The sequence below is a fragment of the Acanthopagrus latus genome, chromosome 15 (genome assembly GCF_904848185.1).
Source record: "Acanthopagrus latus isolate v.2019 chromosome 15, fAcaLat1.1, whole genome shotgun sequence".
In the NCBI taxonomy this organism is placed as follows: Eukaryota; Metazoa; Chordata; class Actinopteri; order Spariformes; family Sparidae; genus Acanthopagrus; species Acanthopagrus latus.
Window position 1 is genome coordinate 3,560,695 of NC_051053.1, and position 22,097 is coordinate 3,582,791.

Below are 22,097 nucleotides of genomic sequence, written 5' to 3' on the forward strand. Positions count from 1 at the left end.
TATTTTAAGGGAAGACACACACACACACACACACACACACACACACACACACACACACACACACACACACACACACACACACACACAATGAGAATAAGAATATATATGTACATTATGTATATGTACAGGTTGGCTTAACGGGACCACACACACACCTGTAAAATTAGGGCTAATGTGATTCCAGCACTGCAGATCCCCATCATTGCAAAACCCCCGATCATGAGAGGCCTCCTGCCCAACTTCTCTATGGTGAAGCACTACAAGAGGAGACACAGACCTTATATCAGACACTGTTAAATGAATGCAGATGCAAGAATATAAACCGCAGTGAGCTTTAATGTTGCTAAAGGAATCTGGAAACACATGTATTTTCTTTCTCTTGGAGAGTGAAATAAGAAGAATGTTTGAGCTCTTGTCTTTTAAGTGGTTAGCCTCTGTAAGCTAGACTGCCTTTTTTTTGCAATGATCAAAGGAGCATGTAAAAAGGTTTATACATAGTCATGTTCTATCTTTCTTATATTTTTTATTGTGAGGTCTATTATGATGTCAGCACTATCAAGTCAATTCTTGATCACTTTTCTGACATTTTATAATGATGAAATATTATTAAATCACTGCTGATGATGGTTAACAAACATGTGACAGTGTCATGATTCCTGTTTGTGTTGTGTTCTTGCATCTGGTTTTTGGTTTCTTGTATTTGATTCATGTCTTTATACCATGTTTTGTTTTTCCATGTCTTGTGTCTTATGTTTTGATTTTCCATGCCCTCATGTGTCCTTTAAGTTTCTCCTATGCTCTCCCCTCTGGCTACCTCTGTCTGTTTTGTTCCCTTCATGTTTTCTCATTTGCTCCTCCCCCTCGTTACCTCACCTGGCATTCTCCCTCCTCTCCTGGCATTCTCCCTCCTCTCTCCTCACCTGTTCCTCGTCATGTCATTAGTGTCTGTGTATTTAGTCTCTGTGTTCCCTTCACTCCTTGTCTGGTCATTGTTTGCATTCTGTCTTTGGTTGCTCCTGCTCCTGCTCCTGCTCCTGCTCCCCGTTTGGTATGTTCTGGATTTTTTTGGCATTTCTTATTCCATGTTTGATTTGAACTTTGACTTTGATTTGAACTTTGTATTTTTGCTTTGGTACTTTGTCTCATCCTTTGTTGCTACTTTGTCTTTCGTCCCCATTTGTCTGCTTTTGGTTTTTGTAATCAGCTTTTTAATAAAAGCTCGCCTTTTGTTCCCCTGATCTTGCCTCCTGTGTAACTGCGTTTGGGTCCACCTCCCCTTCCATAGTCTTCCCTTTTTACCCCAACCTGACAGACAGACATGTGATGAATTAGTAATATGTGTTTATAATTACAATGTTTAATGTTCATGGACATTGACAACTGATCTGGTGCTGTGGAAGAACCTTGCTGATGTGGTAGAATCAGTGAAATGGAATTACTAGGGGACCTAACATAGAAACAAATTAATAAGCTCAATTCTTTCAGAAACAATTTTTTACTTGACAGGTGCTTTGACTGAAATGGTCAGAACTATCTACTTGAACGTGTTTTAGAACATGTTGTTTCTGTATTTGATAAATTTCTATACGTTATAAATCCTCCAAGAACATGTTTATTATGTTACTTGTTACACTGTTTGTTTCATCTTATAAGCACTTAGTGCTGACATTGGTTTTTAGCACATATTGATGACAGAATTAATGAGCTCCCAATTTGTATATAATTCAAATATTATTTTGTCAAATCATTTGAATTAATTCTCTCTCCACACAAAGTAATTAATCAGTCAAAGAGCAGCAGTTCATCTAGCTGCACCATGGCTCCCGAGGATCGACAAGTGTGCTCCCTGTGCTTGGCACTTTCCAAAACTGTACCTCATCATCAGCCTCTATCATCACAGCTAAGTAGGCGATAACCATCTTCATGCATTCTGTCTGACAGTTGATGCAGAGCTAGCTGTAGGTAAGTATGCATGTATGTTTAGTTGTCCTTATTCATCATCCCAGTCGCCTTAGTAGTTGAATAAATATCTTGATGAAGTCGTTGTATTCGTGGTTTTCTTTTTTGGCAGAGATGGAGGTCGATGTAATCAGAATCGACAAATTTCAGTTATAAGACTGATTCTTTAAGTGATAAATCAGTAGATTGATGAGGAAAATTAATCAATAGAATGGTTTCCTCTTATCACTTATGACTTTTAATATTTCATATATGTGGTGAGAATGCAGCATGTATCAATATACAAACAGGTGATTTATTTGTGGGAGTAGAAATTAGGCTTGGTTCCAAAATATCAAATATTCGTAATGCACATCCATGTGTCTTATGCTTGTTTCCTCAGGAAGTTTAGCTCTGGCAGTTTTTATTTAAGAAATAAATTCAGCATATTGCTCCCAATAAAGCTGGTGTGTGTCTGTGTGTGGTAACACACAGATATGAGATTCCAACAAATCATCTCACCTTATCTCTAATCACTCAACTCTAAAAAAATGTTCTGGACACAACTCCAACAAAAAAAATCACACCAGGTAAAGTATAATTGCATCTTTCCACTTTGCAATTTACCCCAATGAGTCCAGCGATGATCTCTATGATTCCTGTTCCTGCTGTGGTATACTGGATCTCTGGTGCTGGGATACCAGCATTCTGAAAGATATCATTGGTGTAGAACCAGATCTGTGGTGGAAAAATAAGTACAGTAAACGGTGGGGTGAAATTCACTTTTTGCTTCCTTACCACTTTGATGCACATTCGTGTGTGTGAACTTGCAGTTATGAATGCTGGCTGATGGAAAAATGCACATGGTTCATTAAAAAAGCTGATGCTTAATGTGCATTGCTGACAACTTTAAATAATGCCAAGAATATCTGAATGTGGAAAATTTAGTTGAAAATGCTGAGACCAAATTGAATTGGTCATTTTTATTTACTTGAGGTCACATCTGAAGGAATATGGAGCATCCTGAGAGTGGGGTGAGAATGAAGGATTAAAAATGTGAGCCAACTGCATTGTTGGTATGAATTAATGTCAAAAAGTAGCTGATGGAGTGTGAAGAGACGAAAAATGTGCCAGGGACATTTAAATAATTAGATGGAGTTTCTGAAGTTAATGAAAGAAAAGATAAAAGTTGAATATGGTTCAAATGTTTGCAAATATACTATGTTTTGGTGTGTCGCGTGTATGTAGGCATGTGTGCATGCTTTCGCATGCATCTTCAACAGTGTTGTGACTGTGTGTCAAATTGCACTCACTGGCAAATCTGTCTGAATATGTGAATAATGCCAAGAATATATGATGTGTCATTCTAGGTTAAAAAAGCTAATGCCAAAATGAATCCGATGTTTTAATACACTTGAACTATGAAGACTGAGGAAGTAAGTATTTAAGTTCTGGAAAAAAAGGAAGCATCCTAACAGTGGGGTGAGAATGAAGGATTCAAAATGTACTATAAGCTGTCACCCAAACTGTAACACTAGCTTGAATTGTATCAAGGAGTGATGGAGCAAAACGGAAAAAAAAAAAGGAACTGAAAACAGCATCACAGGTTCTCTCATTCACCTCAATGACCACAATACATACAAAAAGCTGAATTCAAGAACAAAGTCTTGTAACTGGCTCAAAGTTTGAATGGTGTCTGTTGCTGTAAGACCACACCTACAACTTTTATTTGTTACTTTCAACTACATACCTGTAAAGTTTTGTGACAATATCCAAACAAAAGTAAGCTAGAGGCAAAAAGTGGAGGGCCAATGTCCCCTTCCCTACTTTAGGCACCCTGGCTCACACCAGCCTCCTCAGCGTAAATTTTGATCTCAACTACAACTACACATTCACCAGTGTTCTTGTTGTTGCTGTGTACATTTCCCTAGATGCAGACTAAAAAAATGCACTACAGGAATTGAATGATGTCAGCAGCAGCAACATGACTTCACAACCAGGTGGGATATTATTTGTGGTGGTTTTAATCAAACAGGCCTGAGAACTGCTTCACCTTAATTCTACCAGCATGTGATCCACACCAGGGTAAGAAATGTCCTGGACCACATGTAGACCAATAGTCCCAGCAGCTACAAAGCTCTCCCACATCCTCATTTTGGCTGATGAGATCACATTTCTCTGCTTTTTCTGCCTACTTACTGAAAGTTGATATAGAGGGTCAGACTAGTTAACAAGTTAAAACTGTTTTGAGTCCACACACTGGCAAATGTTCAGCAATGCTGCCACTCATGATAAAGACATCAATCTTGAGTCATATACATCTTCATATATCAGTGAGATCATTCCCCAACCAAGAAGGCCTGGATGAAGTGAGGGCTCTATCCAGACCTGCATTTTCGTCTGTTGACAAGGCAGCATACAAGACCGCCAGTGCAAGACTCAGAGCAAGGAAGCAGGTCAGAGGGACTGCAAGACCAACTACACTAAAGATATATGGCAGGTGAAACAAAAATGTCACAGGGTAGAACAGGAGCTTACTTCAACAAATACTCAGCTGTAAAGTCTATTCTGCCTCCATAGGACCAGCCACTGTGACTAACTACAGCAAATGTGAGAAACCGAAGGCTGAGAGCGAATATCTAAATAGGGCTACTGGTCCAAATAATATACCTTGCTTTGTACTACAAACATGTGCCAGCTAGCTGATGTTATTACTGACATTTTTAGCATGTCATCCTCACACAAGATTATTCTCTCCTGTCTGAAGGCAGCCTTCATTGTTCCTGCACCTAAAAAGTCTGTGTGTCTAGTTTTAGTAACTACCACCCTGTGGCTCTCACCCTTATCTTGATGAAGTGCCTTGAGAAACTTGTTCTCTAGCATATCACTGATAACATCCCTGCAAGCCTGGAACCCTCACCAGTATGCTTTGGAACCGGCAGATCCAAAGAGGATGCCATATCAACTGCCGTTCACTCAGTCCCCATGCACCTGGAGAATAAACACAGTCATTTCAGGATGCTGTTTGTTAACTTCAGCCCAACATTCAACACAATCTCACCTATTAAGCTGATTGGAAAACCTAACACTTTGGGCTTGAGTACAAAAGTCTGTAACTGGATATGGACTCAAAAGCACAACCCAGAGCTCTATTGACCAGCAGTCACACCTCCTCTACATTAGTTCTCAACACCTGCCATATATAGTGCTGTTGGTGTTGAGCTCCCTCTCCAGTCTCTGCTCAGCTACATCAGAATGCAATTTAGCATGGCATTCTGCACAATCCATTCATGAAGCTGATTGGAAAGCTCAACATTCAAAACACAAAACTAAACACATCTTTATAAGCAGATCCCAAACAATACAGATTAGCATTCACACCTCCTCTATGTTAGTGCTCTACACCCTCAGGGGCTGTTTGCTTAGCCCCTCCTGTTAAAACTGTAGACCCATTATTGTATTCCAAGACATTTAAAGAATGCTATTGTTAAGTGCGTGGATGACATCAGCATCATCAGCTCCATTATCAACAATGATGAGAATTCATATTCAGAGGAAATCGATCTTGCAGAGTGGTGCACAGATTTACTACTTAACATCACCAAAACCAGGGAGCTAATTGTTGTCATGCGTACAACATCACAGACATGATTAAATGTCAGCGAGAACCCAACTGAAAAAAAGGGCATATGACCAAATTTAATCATGACAAATGACAAAAAGTAATTAAGGCAAATACCATGAATGATGGATGAGGTCATGCAGATCATGAATATAAACAAGTAGTGACTACACAAAAAATACCATAAAGTTCACAAAGACCATGAATATGAATAAACTAATTGAACTTTCAACATAAGAATCAAACAGAATGAAAGTCATAAGACAGAAATAAAACCCAGCTGGCAAATGAAGTTCAATTCTGATGAGATCTGATGACCAAACATAAAGTCCCATTGATAATGCATGACTCATGTAAATTCTGAATAAAGACTGGGATAAATAAATGAGGTCATGGAACCAAGAACTGACTGTTACATTGTCTCACTAGGGAATTAGGACTTCAGCGATCTTTAATTTGAGAGAATGACATTGGTATTGGGCTGAAGCAAACCTCCTCATTTGGAATGTTTGAGATGTAGACTATAACGACTGGAAATAAAGATAAGAAAATAAAATATTTCTGTTTGGATCAAATGACTGGGAAGACATGGTGAATTCCCTGGCTCTGAGGAAGGCATAAAAGGCTAATTGGAATACAGCATCAAGCAGTGCATTAACAGGAAGATGCGATTCTCTAAGAATTGACAGCAACCTCTGCAATACAGCCTATTGGGGGGATAGAGGGAGGAGCTTTGGAGATATTTTTTAACAATACATTTACTGCGGTATTGGAAAACAAGATAGGAAAGTAAGGATCATGACATCATGTTAAACTAAATCCTGTCAAGTAGTCCACGGATGTACTGTGAATTAAAATGCTTAACATCCATGCAACAGTAAATAAATGCACAGACTCTGTGCAAGGAAAAAGGTGGCATATAATTTGGGACATAGAACATAGCAAGTACACCATGGCATATGTTTTTAGGGTAGAACCTGGTAGACCCTTTCTTAAATAATGGTTGGCTGATTCCACACATCTATGTGGAAGACTTTATTTTAATACAGAGCTAGAAGATGGAAAGAGGCGACTGAAATAGGTCTGAAATGCACTAGCCTCTGGACAGATGCTCTGCCAGGCATGTAAATTGAAAGGGGAGAGTGAGTTAGCTAATGTGTTGAAATGACTGGGCATGTGATGGGCTATGATGATGAGGTTGTAAGTGATGGATGACCATGTGATGCTTTCATGTGAGGTGTGATATCCTCTGATGTGGAGTGCCCTCTAGTGATGATGCTGGCGATGGCTTGACTATTTCCAGTGCTGACCCAGATGTAGCAAGCTACAGCGATGGAATAAATCTCACAGCGCTGAGGACAAGTTGAGGTGCAAGGAGGAAGGGGACCAGCGACTTATATACCACTGCCCTTGAAAGAACCCTTCAAAGCCCACACCATCCAAGAAAAACATCAGTTAATAGGAGGAATTGACCAGTGCATCATAGAACACAGGCCATTCCACTGATCAAGCAAGTGTCAGCTTTCATCTAGCAATATGAGATCGAGAAGATTTGATTTGAAAGATGCCATGTCTAGTAATCTGGAGATGAAGGAGCGCCCTTGGGTATTAACGTAGATTGCATTGCTAAGATGGCCAAGGAGGGAGAGCAACTATTGTTTTATGAAGTTTTTAGTGGAGCAGAAAGACTTATATCGCCTATGCACTGCAGTTTTTTGACTGGAAGAGTCAAGCGTGATGCCAAGAAACTCCAGATTAGTGTCAGGACCTGTGATTGCTTGTCTGATAGGGATGCAGGGTGCCTGAAAACAGTGTTTCAGTTTAGCCAGGGATGAGCCTGAGCTGTCATGAGGTGAGGTCTGTGAGGAGGAAATTGTCCAAAAGGTGAAGCATGGAAGGGATCCTAAAATATCGCGCAGAGTACCCCCAAAACTTAGTTGAAAATGACTGCTAAAACATCCAAAAGTCAGGCACACTGGGAAAATTGTATTTTGAATCCCAATTAATGTTGAAGAGATTCCACTGGGATTTGTGGGTGGAAACAATTTTGAAAACATCTGTGATGACTGCTTTGGAAAGCCACTGTCCTGGGCCTGCAAGCTTTATTCATTAATGGCATTATCGACAGGGGCAGGGTGGAGAGAGAAGGGCTCAGGTAGAATGAGATCGAAAATTAATGTTTTCTTCCCTGACTTTGGATTTATTTGCTATGTAACACTAAGCGAAGAAAGCACCCTACTTGATCGAGGAAACAAAGAATCAGGGTGAGAGGACAGTCCTGCATTTACAATGAACATTTACTGGTATAGAGCAGGGGTATACAACTAAAATTCAAATAGGTCCAGTTAGAGAAAATTTCCTCAAACAGAGGTCTGGAACATCACAATCAGTGTGTTTACATGACACTCAAGAAAACCGAATTACTGGCTTAGACTTACTATGATTTTTAAGGTGCATGTATACACCTTAGTCTGACTAAAATTGGACCGGATCGGATTTCTCATAGTTTTCTCATAGCTTAATACACCTAGATTATTCGATTGTTTGTCGCATTACTCCTGCATGTATATGCTCCATCAGATCAGATCGGATTTTTGCGTTCTGCTCAGGCTAGAGATTTTGTTCCTGGGGCCGTGAGCCGGAAGTAGAAGGACGGCGACGGCTTTCCTCCAAAATAACCACAAGCAAGAGCGCCATTGTGCATCTAGTTTGTGTAGTTGTCATGTACATCATATATGAAATGTACAAAGATGTTGCTTCTCCTCGCTCTTTGTATGGCATCTTTCTCGAATGACGAGGCAGCTGGTGACATAAAGAGGTCAGCAGGAGTAGGCTCTATTATCACTAGTTGAAATGGGTACAGTGCCACCTAGCGTACCGGTAGCGTACATGCTTCAGCCAGTAATTCGATTTTTTTCGCCGGCATGTATACTCGAACAATTGCAGTTGTTTGATTGAGTGGCATAGTCAAACTATGGCTGTAATCTGACTAAGCTTTGCATGTAAATGCACTGTATGTCTAACTTGTTTGATACAGAGTGAAGTAGCCTTGTAGTAATATCAGTGTCTTTGTTAATGTTTCACATCTTAACAGTCTCAACCCATTTTAAAACAGATAAATCTTAAAGGCCCCCATGCACCGCCCAAATGTCCAACTGCCTTATCCAACCGCTCCGTTGCCTCTTGTCTGACCCGCTCGGCAGAAAAGTTGCATTGAAACACACCGCTTCAACGTGCTGCCTATTCCACAGTAGCGTGTATGTTCTGCGCTTGCGCGAGATGCAATAAGTGGGTGGCACTTGTGTTGTGAGTTGTAAACGAGAGGCTTATGCACGCAAATCTCTTTAATTTTGATCAAAATGAAACTGAACTATTTCAGATAAAAACAGCTGCATACTAAACATGCAACGTGGCATTACCAAACGAACACAGATTAATTCGTCCTGAACGGACATAACAACTAGTCTCGTGCCAGTACTACAAAACATGAAAACAGGGAAGGACGGAATGGAGTGTGTAGAAAACCAATGTGCACACAGTATTCCGCCCCTCCCACACACTGCGCTGATTTGCTAGCACACCGCCAATCAGACAACTCAATGGCTCAGACGTCCGACGCCCTAAGAGACCATTGGGAGCAAGAAGGTGGCAGGGTCAGCTCTTCCAAACTGTTTTCACTGTCCATTTTTCTCTTCTTAGAGAGCGCCATGTGTGGTTATTTTTCTCTGTCTCCAGCTCACCGGTCTCTCTGTCTTCTCTCCTTGTATCACTCACTTGTCACTCTGTCTGTTGCTGGCTTCTCACCTCTTTCATCTGTCTGTATTCAGAGTTGCCTGGAATATACATATTTGATTGGCTGAGTAGCATCACATGGGATGGTTTAACGCTCAGTGGATTTCCTGAGCCACTAAACCAGTACCGTAAAGTCTAGAAAAGCTGCGCCAGTCAAAATAAAAGTGCCCCATCAAAATTTGAAATACCTAAATAATTTTTTGAATGTAGGTGCATATAAGACGTGTCTGGCGGTTCACCTCTTAGAGACCTATGGTGTAGAGAGATGATCATTCAGCATGTTTTTGAACCACAATGGCTCTCTCTTGGTGGGGATTCCAGCGTGGAAATGTGTGCTGGGGGCAGACTTACCAGGGGTGGGCATCTTTGCAGTGGCTGCCAAAAGGTTTTCGTTTAAATTATTGTATATCTGCATGTTGATAGAGGTACCTGGCTGCCTTGCTTAACAGAGGTAGGTGGAGACTGGGGCAGGGAAAGGAGGCCTGAGCTCCTTGGTTGTTTTGGTAGGGTATTTTGGGTTGTTGTCTTGCTGCATAATGAAGGATCTCCCAATCACTTTGGTTCCATCTCTCTTTAAATTGACAGAGAAAATGTTTCAGTAGACTTCTGAGTTTATTTTGCTGCTGCCATCACATGTTACATCATCAATGAACATCAATGAGCCCATCCCAGGAGAAGCCATTCAAGCCCAAGCCAATATATTACCTCCACATTGTTTCACAGATAAGCTTGTGTGTCTGGGATCATGAGCAGATCCTTTCTTTCTCCACACATCACCAAAGAAAGGCTAATCTTTTTCTCATCAGTCCAGAAAAACTTTGTCCAAGAACTTATGAGCCTCGTCTCTGTACTTTTTGGCAAATTCAATCCGGCCATTCTATTCTTATTGCTAATGAGTGGTTTGCATTTTCTGGTGTGGCCTCTGTACTTTCTTCTGTATGATGTATTGTGATACCGTCACTCATTCCCCTGGGAGGTTGCTGGTGATGTCACTGACAGTTGTTTTAGGGGTTTTCTTACAGCTGTCACAATGTTTTGTCTGACCAATCTGGCAAATGCTGATGTTTTCCTTCGTCTACCAGAAGAATATCTGTTGCTGCGTACATAAGTGGTTTCTATCTTTTTCAGGACATTCCAAATGGTTTTACAGGCTATGGCCAATGTTTTTGAAATAGCTCTGATTGATTTTCCATCTTCTTTCAGCGTCAAAATTGCTTGCTTTTCTCCTATAAACAGCTCTCTGGTTGGTTACACATTTTTAACTATAAATGCAGTCTGCAAAGGCAAAAACGCAAAGCTGAAACTGAGAGATGACATTCAGTGCTATTTATTGTTTGAATAATCAATGTAACTTACATTATTATTAAAGTACACCCACTGGTACTTGTACTCCTCAACAGTGTCCACAGGGACCCCAAGGGTGGAAACAGGGGTTACTGGTGTTTTCGCCCTCCTCAGATCCACCATGAGCTCCACCTGAGTTGCAGGTGATTCAGCTCACACCAAGTGACAAAGTTACCCGCAACAGTCCTGTATTCATTCTCATCACCCTTCTCGATGCAGCCAACTATTGCTGAATCATTAGTGAAGGTGGCAGGAATCAGTGCAATAGTTGAAGTCAGAGGTGTATAGGGTGAAGAGGAAGGGAGAGAAGACAGTCCCCTGTGGGGCCCCAGTGTTGCTGACCACCCTGTCAGACACACAGTTCTGTAGGCGTACGTACTGTGGTCTGCACATCAGGTAATCAACAATCCAGGACACGATGGGGGCCTCAACCTGCATCACAGCCATCTTCTCACCCAGTAGCCAGAAAACACTGGAGAAGTCAAACAACATGACTCTCACAGTGCTCGCCGGCTTGTCCAGATGAGTGTAGACTCTGTTCAGCAGGTAGATGATGCCGTCCTCAACTCCCAGGCGGGGCTGGTAGGCGAACTGTAGTGGATCAGTGAAGGGTCTTTGCTGCTCCAGTACAAGCCTCTCCAGGGTCTTCATGATGTGGGATGTCAGGGCCACCGGTCTGTAGTCCTGAGGGCTGCTGGGACATGGCGTCTTTAGCACAGGAACGAGGCAGTTATTTCAAAGTAGCCCTGCAGTGTTCCATGAGCCTCCTCCAACCACCTCTTCACAGTCCTTTTGGTTGTAGGCTTCCTCTTCACCAGAGGCACATAGCAGGGTTTGAGGTGAACCAGGTTGTGATCTGACCTGCCCAGAGGGGGGAGAGAAGAGGAGGTGTATGCATCCTTAATGCTAGCATACATAAGTCCAGGGCCCTCTCTTCTCTGGTAGGACAGCTCATGTATTGTTTGAATGTCGGTAGAACTGTTTCCATGGTGACGTAGTTAAAGTTTCCCGAAATAATGATGAGGGCACTGGGGTGTTTAGTTTGAAGCTTGGAGATGGTGGTGTGTATGGTGCTGCAGGCAGATGTTGGGTTTGCAGAGGGAGGGATGTACAGGACAATGATGATGACATGTGGGATCTCTCTAGGCAGATGGTATGGACGGAGTCCAAAGGCCAGCGGTACAACGCCCGGGCTACAGAGCTGTTCCTCAATTGTGATGTGACCAGGATTACACCATCTGCTATTTACTAGGTCAGCAAGCCCCCCGCCTTTCCACTTACCGTTCTCGGTACAATCCCAGGCGGCTCAGATGGTGTGTGGAAACCATCCACAGAGATGTTCTGGCCCGAAATGTCCCTGTGCAGCCATGTCTCAGTAAAACACATCGGACTGCACTCCCAATATTCCATGTGGCTCTGCGTCGCTAAGGGACTGTACATTTCCCATAACAACAGAGGGAAGACATGGCTTAAATATCCGCTGATCTGGCCACAATGCCGGCTGGCATTCGCGTGATCAGCTGTTCTCCAGAGGAAACAAAACAAGCGTGTCCTGGTGGAAGTGGCATTTTATAAAAAAAGGACACAAAAAAAGCATAAAAACCTCTCTAAAACAACCTCGTCAGAGAGGGCAGGACTTCACAGAGTTACAGTGAAGAAACAATAACGAACAAAAAGAGTAAAAAAAGTTCAAGTTCAAAAAAGTGAACTCAAAGGCTGAAACGACGTAACAGGCAGCCTGCAGGTTTTCGCACATGCGCACAAGGCACCATATGTATTGATGATATACTTGAGCGCCTGGGTAAAGCAAAATACCTGACCACCATCGACCTGTGCAAGGGCTACTGGCAAGTGCCTCTTTCCGAGCAGTCCAGGGAGCTGACTGCCTTTAGGACTCCTTAGGGATTATTCCAGTTTTTAGTCCCGCCATTTAGTCTTTGAGGGGCCCCTGCAACCTTCCAAAGGCTTATGGATCACATATCAAGGGATTGTGATGAAAATGCCCGTGCCTATCTTGATGACATTGTGATCTACAATTCTTCTTGGGAGGAGCATCTACAGCAACTGAAAGAGGTTCTGATCCATCTCCAATCAGCAGGGCTGACCATCAACCCTGCAATGTGTGTCTTCGCCAGGTCTGAGACTGAGCATCTGGGTTTCACCATTGGAAATGATGACCACACTATGGAAAAGAGCTCACAGATCAAACCACAGATCCACAAGGTCCATGCCACTGGGTCAATGTCCACATTCAAGTGTGCTTTGCATTTACATGGGCTCAGAAGCCCTTGCTCCAGACACAGCAGCTTGACTGAAGTTTGCTGCCGATCACATGGACAAAAAAAAGTCCTCTCAAGGGAAGTTCTGTGGTTAGATGAAACGAAAACGGAGAGTTGATGGAATATGTTTGGAGGACTGAAGGTGAGGCCTTTAACGCCAAGAAAACCATACCCGCTTCAAGCATGTTGGTGGTAGTATTATGCTGTGGGGCTGATTTGCTGCAAATGGATTTGGTTCTCTAAAGAAAGTAAATGGAATAATTAAAGAGGAGGATCATCTCCCAATTCTTCAGGAAAACCTAAACCCACAAGCAGAGGATTGGGTCTTAGGTGCAGTTGGGTGTTCCAATGGGACATTGATTCTCAAAACACATCAGAAGTGGTAAAGGAATGGCTGAATCAAGCTGGAATTGAATTTTGACTTGAACCCAATTGAGAACATGTGGACTGTGCTGAAGAAACAAGTCCATTCCAGGAAACACATTTGGTTGAAATTAACCCATGCAGTCAAGAGGAGTCAAAAACGTAGCCCAAGGTCTGCCAGAAGCGGATGGCTTGTGGATGGCTATCAAAAGTACCGTATTGAGATGAAAACTGCTGGGATAACACATATTCCATCACAAAAAAAATCATCGGAACTGAAAACTGCCTTGACAAACATGTAATGTGACATGCTTTCAAAAGACAAAACAAGCAGACTGTATAGCTGTTGCAATGTCACTACACAGAGATAGCAACCTTCTGACACTCAATTCACTGTGAGGTTTTATGGGGCACAAGACAAGATGGGAGCTGTATTTACTGGACACAGCAGATGGTGAGAGGTACACACACACACGCACGCACGCACGCGCACACACACACACACACAGAATCCTGTTTCCATCATATCAAAGGATGTCACTTTGTCTTATGTATATATTTAATTTATGGAGACCTGACCTATATTATCATCCTCAGTCTCTCAAGTATTGCCTTTCTTCATAATCATCATACCATCATCATGGACACAAATATCAACTTCACTCTCATCCTCATCATTGATTACATTCATTGATTATTTTTCCCACCATCATATAGCCTTAACCCTCCTCATCCTTAGTGATGCTGTCAGTATGTGCATGTATCAGGACTGTGTCACTGTGTTTTAGGTAGAGCTAATCAGCAACTTAAAATACAGCCTCGAGAAGGGTGTGATAATGAGTTCAGTTCCAGTGCTTACAGTGTGTACTTTTTGGCCTTGGCACCCTGGTAATAAGCAGATAATTAATGAACCTCCAGGGCAATATTCAAAGGGAGAATTTGGCATGTGGAAGTGGGGAACTTAAGCCCAGAGCTAACTAGTTTTACAAGAGGTTGTATTAAATGCTGAACAGAAAGAAAAGAAAAGGAATAACTATGGAGAGAATTTTGTTCCTTTATTATTCAATCAAATAAAATAGATTTGAAACCAAAAAAGAGATTTGAGAGCAAAAAAGAGTAAGTGACAATCATATTTTTTTTTTGAGATCTAAGCAGAATAGGTTGCAATTGAAAAAAAAAATATGAGTGAACATATTTCTTCAACTTTAATCAAAACTAATGTTTGTAAGTAAAAACATGACATATTTGGCTTATAAATCAGTCCTCTTTGCTTTCAAGTTAAAAACCTTTGCTTGCAAATCAGTCCTCTTTGCTTGTGAGTTACAAAGTTTTGTTTGCAAATCAGTCCTCTTTGCTTGCATGTTCTAAAGTTTTGCTTGCGAATTCAACTGCACTTGATGGGCGGGGCCTACGCTGGTGGATGAGAGAAGAGTTTCTATTGGTTGGTTTGACCTGGCTCCAGCGCCAGCTACGTCTTCCGCATTACACCCACTTCTCCCTTGTGCTGTTCTGCCTGGAGGCAAGCCTGTTGCTCTTGAAACGTTTCCCATAAGTAATGAATTGCGCTGTATATCATTTGCTACAGCCTGCCGTACATTCACAACAACAACAACAACAACACAAGTAATGAATTATAATGCCCTGCTGCTGCAAGCACACTGCTTAGCAGCAACATGGTTGTCTCTGCTAGTCACGGCTGACTAAAGGCTGCGCGTCGGACAGTTCTTAGGCCTCCGCATCGTTCATTAACTTCTGTTTACGGATACCTCGTCGGGCATTATCCCTTACATGTTGCAGTGCCAAAACGTCACTGTTCCTACACAACAGTACTGTCAGCCGGGGGACGGACGAGAGAACAGCACAAGGGAGAAGTGGATGTAATGTGGAAGACGTAGCTGGCGCTGGAACCAACCAATAGAAACTCTTCTCTCATCCACCAGCGTAGGCCCCGCCCATCAAGTGCAGTTATATTCGCAAGCAAAACTTTAGAACTTGCAAGCAAAGAGGACTGATTTGCAAACAAAGGTTTTTAACTTGAAAGCAAAGAGGGTTGATTTATAAGCAAAACGGTCAAGTTTTTACTTACAAACATTAGTTTTGATTAAAGTTGAAGAAATATGTTCTCTTATATATTTTTTTCAATTGCAACCTATTCTGTTACGATCTTAAAAAAAAATATGATTGCCACTTGCTCTTTTTTGCTCTCAAATCTCTTTTTTGGTTTCAAATCTATTTTATTTGATTGAATAATAATAAATAATAAACAAAATTCTCTCCATACATAACAACGTAGCTGTAGCTGTATACCTTAGATTTATTTTCATTATCATCTAATTGGGACATAAAGACTGCTTTGGTCAAGAAAAATGGACATGCAAACCATGCAACTCAAAAGCTTTAACCTTTTCCCACTTTTCATCCTCTGGATACACAACTTCCTAAGTGACAAACCACAAACTAGACAGGTTGGCACAGCAACATTTCCACCTTTCACCACCAACTCCCATAGATTCCCATAAAGCTATGGCCACAACCTCTTCCTCTACACCAGTGGTTACTGAAATAATTTTCAAAAAGGCCCAGATAAGATTTCCTCAAGCGAAGGTCATAAAGTCTAACTTGCATAACGGTTCAGAGCTACACTTAGTACACTGAAGTAGCCTAGCAGTTGTAATAACTTCTGTTTGTTGTCAACAACTGACAGCAACTTAAAGGGATATTCCGGTGTGAGTTTAATCCATGGTCTAACACTCTGTGACACAGAGTAGGACCCCCCCTCGAGAGATAAAGTTTGCGGCATGCTAGCTTACGTAGTTTTAGCAACCTCAGAAATGACCGCATGACAACAATACACTGCAGTAAATGGGTCCAAGTGTAAACCGCCATCAAAAAGCTACAAATAATGCTCAGAACAGCACCAAACTTCAGCAACATTAGAAACAGGGTCCCAGCACATATTTTGAGGCATCAAACATTTGATATCGTTGCTGGATATGTTGGAAAAGATAAACAAAACTCACCTCTCCAGCTGCAGGCTTGTTGTAGGGAAGCCCTGTGAGTTGATTACCGAGTGCAGTAGGGTTCCGCAGCTCAATGATGATCATTACTGCGGGACTCTACTGCACTCTTACACTGGAATATCCCTTTAAATTAAGTACAATTCTATCATATTTCAGCAATATTGTCACTTTTCACATTGAAATGGAGGGATTAGAAAAAAGGACTGAAATAGATGAGACACAACTGAGACACATTGATTGTAGCAGTTCTCTAAATGCTGTCACTTTTCTGGCATCTGTTCGGCTGGCTATCAATGAAATTACCTGCCAAAAGTGTAGTAAGTCAAGTCTGAATTGACATTGTTCAGTCAAATATTTTTTATAGACCAAATGCTTTGTTAGATGTGACTAATGAGGTCCCTTCTAGCGACAAACCAATAGATAATTAGCTAACTCTGCAGCTCTCCAGAGGCTTTTTTTCATACACAGCACAATTTCTAATTTTGCGTATTTCATTTGGGGCAAACACCCAAGGAGGAAACTGTGGTGAAAATGTTTGACTTACTAAATACTAATTTGAAAAAAGACCATCAAACCTCCACTCCTTCAGTTTATACATCATTTAATTTCAAAGTCCTCACCGCATCAATGCCAGACAGCTGCATGCCGATGTTGATGACCACCACACTGAGCACCTGCAGGCGGACTGAGTCGTCCAGCAACAGTTTCCATACTGACAGTGTCTCCACTGACGATAGAGAGCGCTGCTCCTCCTGCATCTCCTCAATCTCAGCCTGGATGTTGCACTTGGTTCTATACCACTTCAGGGCTGAGAGTCAGGATAGGGAGCAGAATGGTTATAGCACAACATGGAAACATACAAAAAGGACATCTGAAACACAGGTCATTACAGCTTTAACCCTACTTGTGGTTTGCAATGCCAAAGTATTGTGAGGTCAATTTGTTGGTCTATCCACCAGTCATCAGCACCTTTAATTTAGGGGTTTGCCGCAAGGGTTAAGTCTTGTTCTAATTAAAATGTTCTGTTTACCTTACTAAGCAGCTAGATTTGCAAGATCAAGTGATCATCATCTCGCAAATCCATCTTGCCAGGCTCCAAGGGGTTTCACGCAGTGGGTGAACCAATCAGTGTCCTTTGAGAAACTACTAGTTGCTTGAGCTGCAGCTATGGGTGTTACAATCAGCAAGAGAGTCTACTGTTTGTTTGAAAACAACAATGGCCGTTCCTCAAGAGGTTAGCATTGGTGCTGATATAGCAAAGTCATATCAGATCTGTAGAGTATATTTCATTGAAAGAAAAGCGAATAAGAACACTTACGGCTTTTCTCCACAGAAAAGATGTTTTCATTTTTAATAATCTAAAAATGGTTGTGGTACATGTGGGCCTGTGCTGGTTGTGTTCTCTCTCCCTCTACCTGTTCTCTCTCTCTCTCTCTCTCCCTCTGTTGCTCTCTCTTTCCCCCTGTTGCTCTCTGGTGCCCTCTCTTCCTTTGTCTGTGGTTTTTTTTTTTTTTTTTTTTTTTTTTTTTACAGAAATACACCTGTCCATGTGTTATTAATTACCTGATGATAGCATGTAAGGAGGATTGAGAGATTGTCTCACTCTCACTGCGTGGCTGGCTCAGTGATTTCCCTTTCTTTTGTTTATTTCAGCTGGGATATCCAACCTTTTTTGGTAGATACTTTGTTTGTGCACTTGATTTCGAAATAAAACTTTGGTTCAACCAGTGAGTCTTTCTGTTAGAGGGTCTGTAACACATTTGGGGGTATTCCGGTCGAGCCCCCAAAAATGTTACAGACCAAAGATGGTTGGAGATCCTCCTTAAATCCTCCTCAAATGCTGTCACCAGGTAATCAATGACACCTGGACAGGTGTATCTTCCTGAAAGATAACAACACAGACAAAGGAAGAGAGGGTGCCAGAGAGAGAGAGAGAGAGAGAGAGAGAGAGAGAGAGAGAGAGAGAATAGGCAGAGGGAGAGAGAAAACAACCAGCGCAAGCCCACACGTAACAGGTTGGACAGCCCAATAGATGTGCTAGGTATCCTTATACCTAGAAACATGGAGCATGTTACAAGACAAAACTTGATAGAAAGCTAGAACTAGTTGAGAGGATAGGAATACAAAAAATTATGAGAATGAGTCACGTAGGTACGTCGAGCAAGATGGCGGCACAGTAAAAGAGCTCTGCTCACCCACTACTATTTACTGAATTTTTTACATAATACTCCACACTTTTTGGTAATATTTGATTCCTAAGAACTTCTGAATCACTGAGGGAGGTTATTTTGATCCAAAGACTTCGAAGTATTTCAAGGCCAAGGCGACAACAAGCCGCATGTCGACTAGGGGCAGCCCATCTCCGGACAACGACACGGAAACTCGTGGTTCCCCTCCACGAGGTGAGGGTCATCATAACACCGTGGATATGGATAACCTATTTGCTGAGATCACCAAAATGAGTACCACGCTGCAGGGGGTGGCAGCAGATATATTAACTATTAAACAAACAACCTCTGAGTTAAAGATAACGGTGAATGGGATTCAGGAGAAGTTGGAAGAAGCAGAGGGCCGTATCCACCACCTGGAGGACGCAACTGAGGGGCTCATAAATAACAGGGACCGCGACGAAAAAAGGATGGATGCTATGTGGGGCCGCTTGCAGTTGCTTGAAAATCACGGTAAGAGAAATAATGTGCAACTGGTGGGGCTGAAAGAAACCTACGGGACGAACGGCACAATGGTGAGCTGTGTGAGGAGAGTGCTGAGCGAGGGGCTCGGAGTTGACGTTGACGGTGAATTTGAAGTCGAAAGAGCGCACCGCTCGCTCGCCCCTGTGCCTAATGATGGCCAGCCGCCCAGACCGGTGCTGATTAGATTTCTTCGACAGTCTGCAAGGGATAAAGTAGTGAAAGTGGCCAGAGAGAGGCGCAGAATCGAATGGGAAGGCACCCGACTTTCACTGTTTCCAGATATGACGCAGGAGCTTGCTGAGAAAAGAAAAACTTTCACAACCGTGAAGAGAGCACGGCAGCGGCTCAACGTGAGATACATCCAGCGTCCCTGCGATTCACGTGGAAGGGGAAGAACCAGATCTTCACCAATGCCAAAGATGCAGAGAAGTTCATCAGGATTAATTCCAATACAGAGGGGTGAGCTGGAAGGCAATGCCTGTTAAGAGAAGTGCTGTATAGCAAATAATGACTTGGACAATATAAAGAAAAATATATTTAAGAGTGGACAGTGTTTTAAAGAGGTGGGTGTGAGTTTGATTTTGTGCTGTCTGAGCAACAAGCCAGAGAGGGAGATTCTTCTGGCTGGGTGTACGCTACACCATGGACCTAAGCATTAAGTATTTTGTTTTTTGTTTGTTGTTCTGCTGTTCGTTTTGTAAGGCTGGAGGGAAGCCAGAGGCCCCAAGACTTCTGTGGGCCTTTTTTAAGTTAAGGTTTTTTTTCTTGTTTTTTCTATGTGTTTTCTTCTGTGTTTGTCACAACTTCAGCCACACTTTAGTTTTTCATCTGTCTGTTTCATGTTTTCTCCTCACTAACTCTCATGTCATTTCAGACCCTGCCTCTCCCCCCTGCTCTGCATTACCCATTGGTTTGATCCACCTGATCTGCTCCACCCCTTACTCACCTGCTCCTCATCAGCTAATCAGCCCCCTCAGTATTTATACTGAGCCTGTTCCCTCAGTTCTTTGCCAGATTGTCTAGTGTGTTTACCTAGCTCTCCAGCGTTCCGTATTTTCTGAATCTGATCCTGCCTGCTTGTGATTTGACCTGCCTTTGGACTTTGGACTCTCCCTCTTGCCTGCTCCCTCTGTATTTGTTTGCCTCGCTGACTGCCTACCTGGTTTGACCCTCGCTTGTAATTAAAGATATTCTTTTGTAACTGAACTGTTTCTTTTGTGTCGTGCTATTGGGTTCCCGCCTGCCATTTTGTGAAGCCTGACAGAACAATCTGGCCAAAAGAATGAACCCAGCCGACACGGAGAACATAAAGCAAGAACTGGCAGCACAAGCTGCTGCTCTACACCAGCAGGAGAAACGCTTCACTGCCATGGAGGTGGCTCTCCAGGAGTCTTCTGCATGCCACAATCAACATCTGGAGACTCTGACTGGTCAACTCCAGCACCTCATGCAGGTCAGGCAAATGCCAGCTGTTCCACCACCCACCAGTACTTCTGTTCCTGCTGTTTCGGGTCCAGAACCCCGTTTGAACGCTCTCGAGCGCTTTTCAGGAGCCCCAGGTACCTGCCGCTCTTTTCTGACTCTGTGCTCTTTGACTTTTGAACTACAGCCTCTCACATATCCCACTGAGAGGTCAAGAGTGGCATTTATGATTACCCAGCTTACCGGGCGTGCTCGGGAGTGGGGCACCGCTGAGTGGGACAAGCAGTCGGCTCTTTGTTCCTCTGTGACTGCTTTCTCTGAGGGTCTTCGGAAGGTGTTTGACCATGCTACTCCTGGTCGAGAGGCTGCTCGTGGACTGTTTAACTTGGTTCAAGGGAGCCGGAGAGTGACTGATTATTCCATTGAGTTCCGTACACTGGCTGCGGAGAGTGACTGGAACTCTTCTTCCCTGGCTGATGCTTTCTACAACGGACTCTCTGATTACATCAAAGATGAGCTGGCAGCTCGGGACCCTCCGACAGATTTAGACGCTCTCATCGCCACGGCTATCCGCATCGATGGACGTTTCCAGGAGAGGAGACGAGAGAGAGCACTGTCCCGTACTCCCAGAAGCCTTCCCCGGCCTCCAGCGTCATCTTCACCTTTAATGCCTTCACCTCCTGCAAGTGCCCCTAGCGACCCAGTTGAGCCCATGCAACTTGGCCGAACCAGGCTGTCAGCTGCCGAACGACAGAGGCGGCAAAGGGAGAACTGCTGCATGTACTGTGGACAGGGAGGTCATTACGTGTCTTCCTGTCCAGTAAAAGACAGGGCTCACCAGGAATCCAGAGGGCGCTGGTGAGCCGCATCAGGAACTTTGAAATGCCCTCTCGGTCACTGCTTCATGCCCAGCTCAACTGGAATGGACAATCGCACACAGTCTCTGTCCTCATTGACTCCGGGGCTGACACTAACCTTCTGGATCATGATCTTGCCATGCAGCTGGGTATTAATCAGGAACCCTTAGTTGAGCCTATCAAGGCTACTGCTCTGGATGGGCATCTCCTCTGCACTGTAACCCACCGCACTGTTCCTGTTCATCTGGGCATATCAGGTAACCACACTGAATCACTTACCTTTCATCTGATAAACGCTCCTCAGCAGCCAGTCATCCTGGGGTTTCCTTGGTTAATAAAACATAATCCACATATTGACTGGAGAACTGGTTCCATTCTACAATGGAGTGAACACTGTCATGCGGTCTGTCTGAAATCTGCCTCTTTACCTGTCTTCAACACCTCTTCTGCTAACGAGTTCCCAGATCTCACTAATGTCCCATCCGAATACCATGACTTAAAGGAGGTGTTTAACAAAGTACGGGCCACCTCGCTTCCTCCACACCGCCCGTATGATTGTGCCATTGACCTCCTCCCTGGCTCATCACCACCAAGGGGGAGACTCTTCTCTCTGTCAGCTCCTGAAACCAAGACGATGGATGAATACATTAATAACGCACTGGCAGCAGGCATCATCCGTCCCTCTTCGTCTTCTGCTGGAGCTGGATTTTTCTTCGTGGACAAAAAGGACAAATCTCTCCGGCCCTGCATTGATTACCGTGGTCTGA

At 43.0% G+C, this 22,097-nt stretch overlaps 1 protein-coding gene across 8 annotated transcripts in view; it reads right to left on the reverse strand.

The window, feature by feature from the left end:
• Positions 1 to 22,097, reverse strand: part of slc2a15a (solute carrier family 2 member 15a) — a 90,005-nt gene that overhangs the window by 5,773 nt on the left and 62,135 nt on the right. For all 8 annotated transcript variants that reach the window (XM_037124540.1, XM_037124537.1, XM_037124539.1 and 5 more), the window contains 3 exons: positions 16,979 to 17,166; positions 2,566 to 2,676; positions 156 to 257 (listed from right to left, as the gene is read on the reverse strand). In XM_037124540.1, coding sequence (XP_036980435.1) covers positions 156 to 257; positions 2,566 to 2,676; positions 16,979 to 17,166 — 401 coding nt within the window. The remainder of the gene's footprint in view (positions 1 to 155; positions 258 to 2,565; positions 2,677 to 16,978; positions 17,167 to 22,097) is intronic.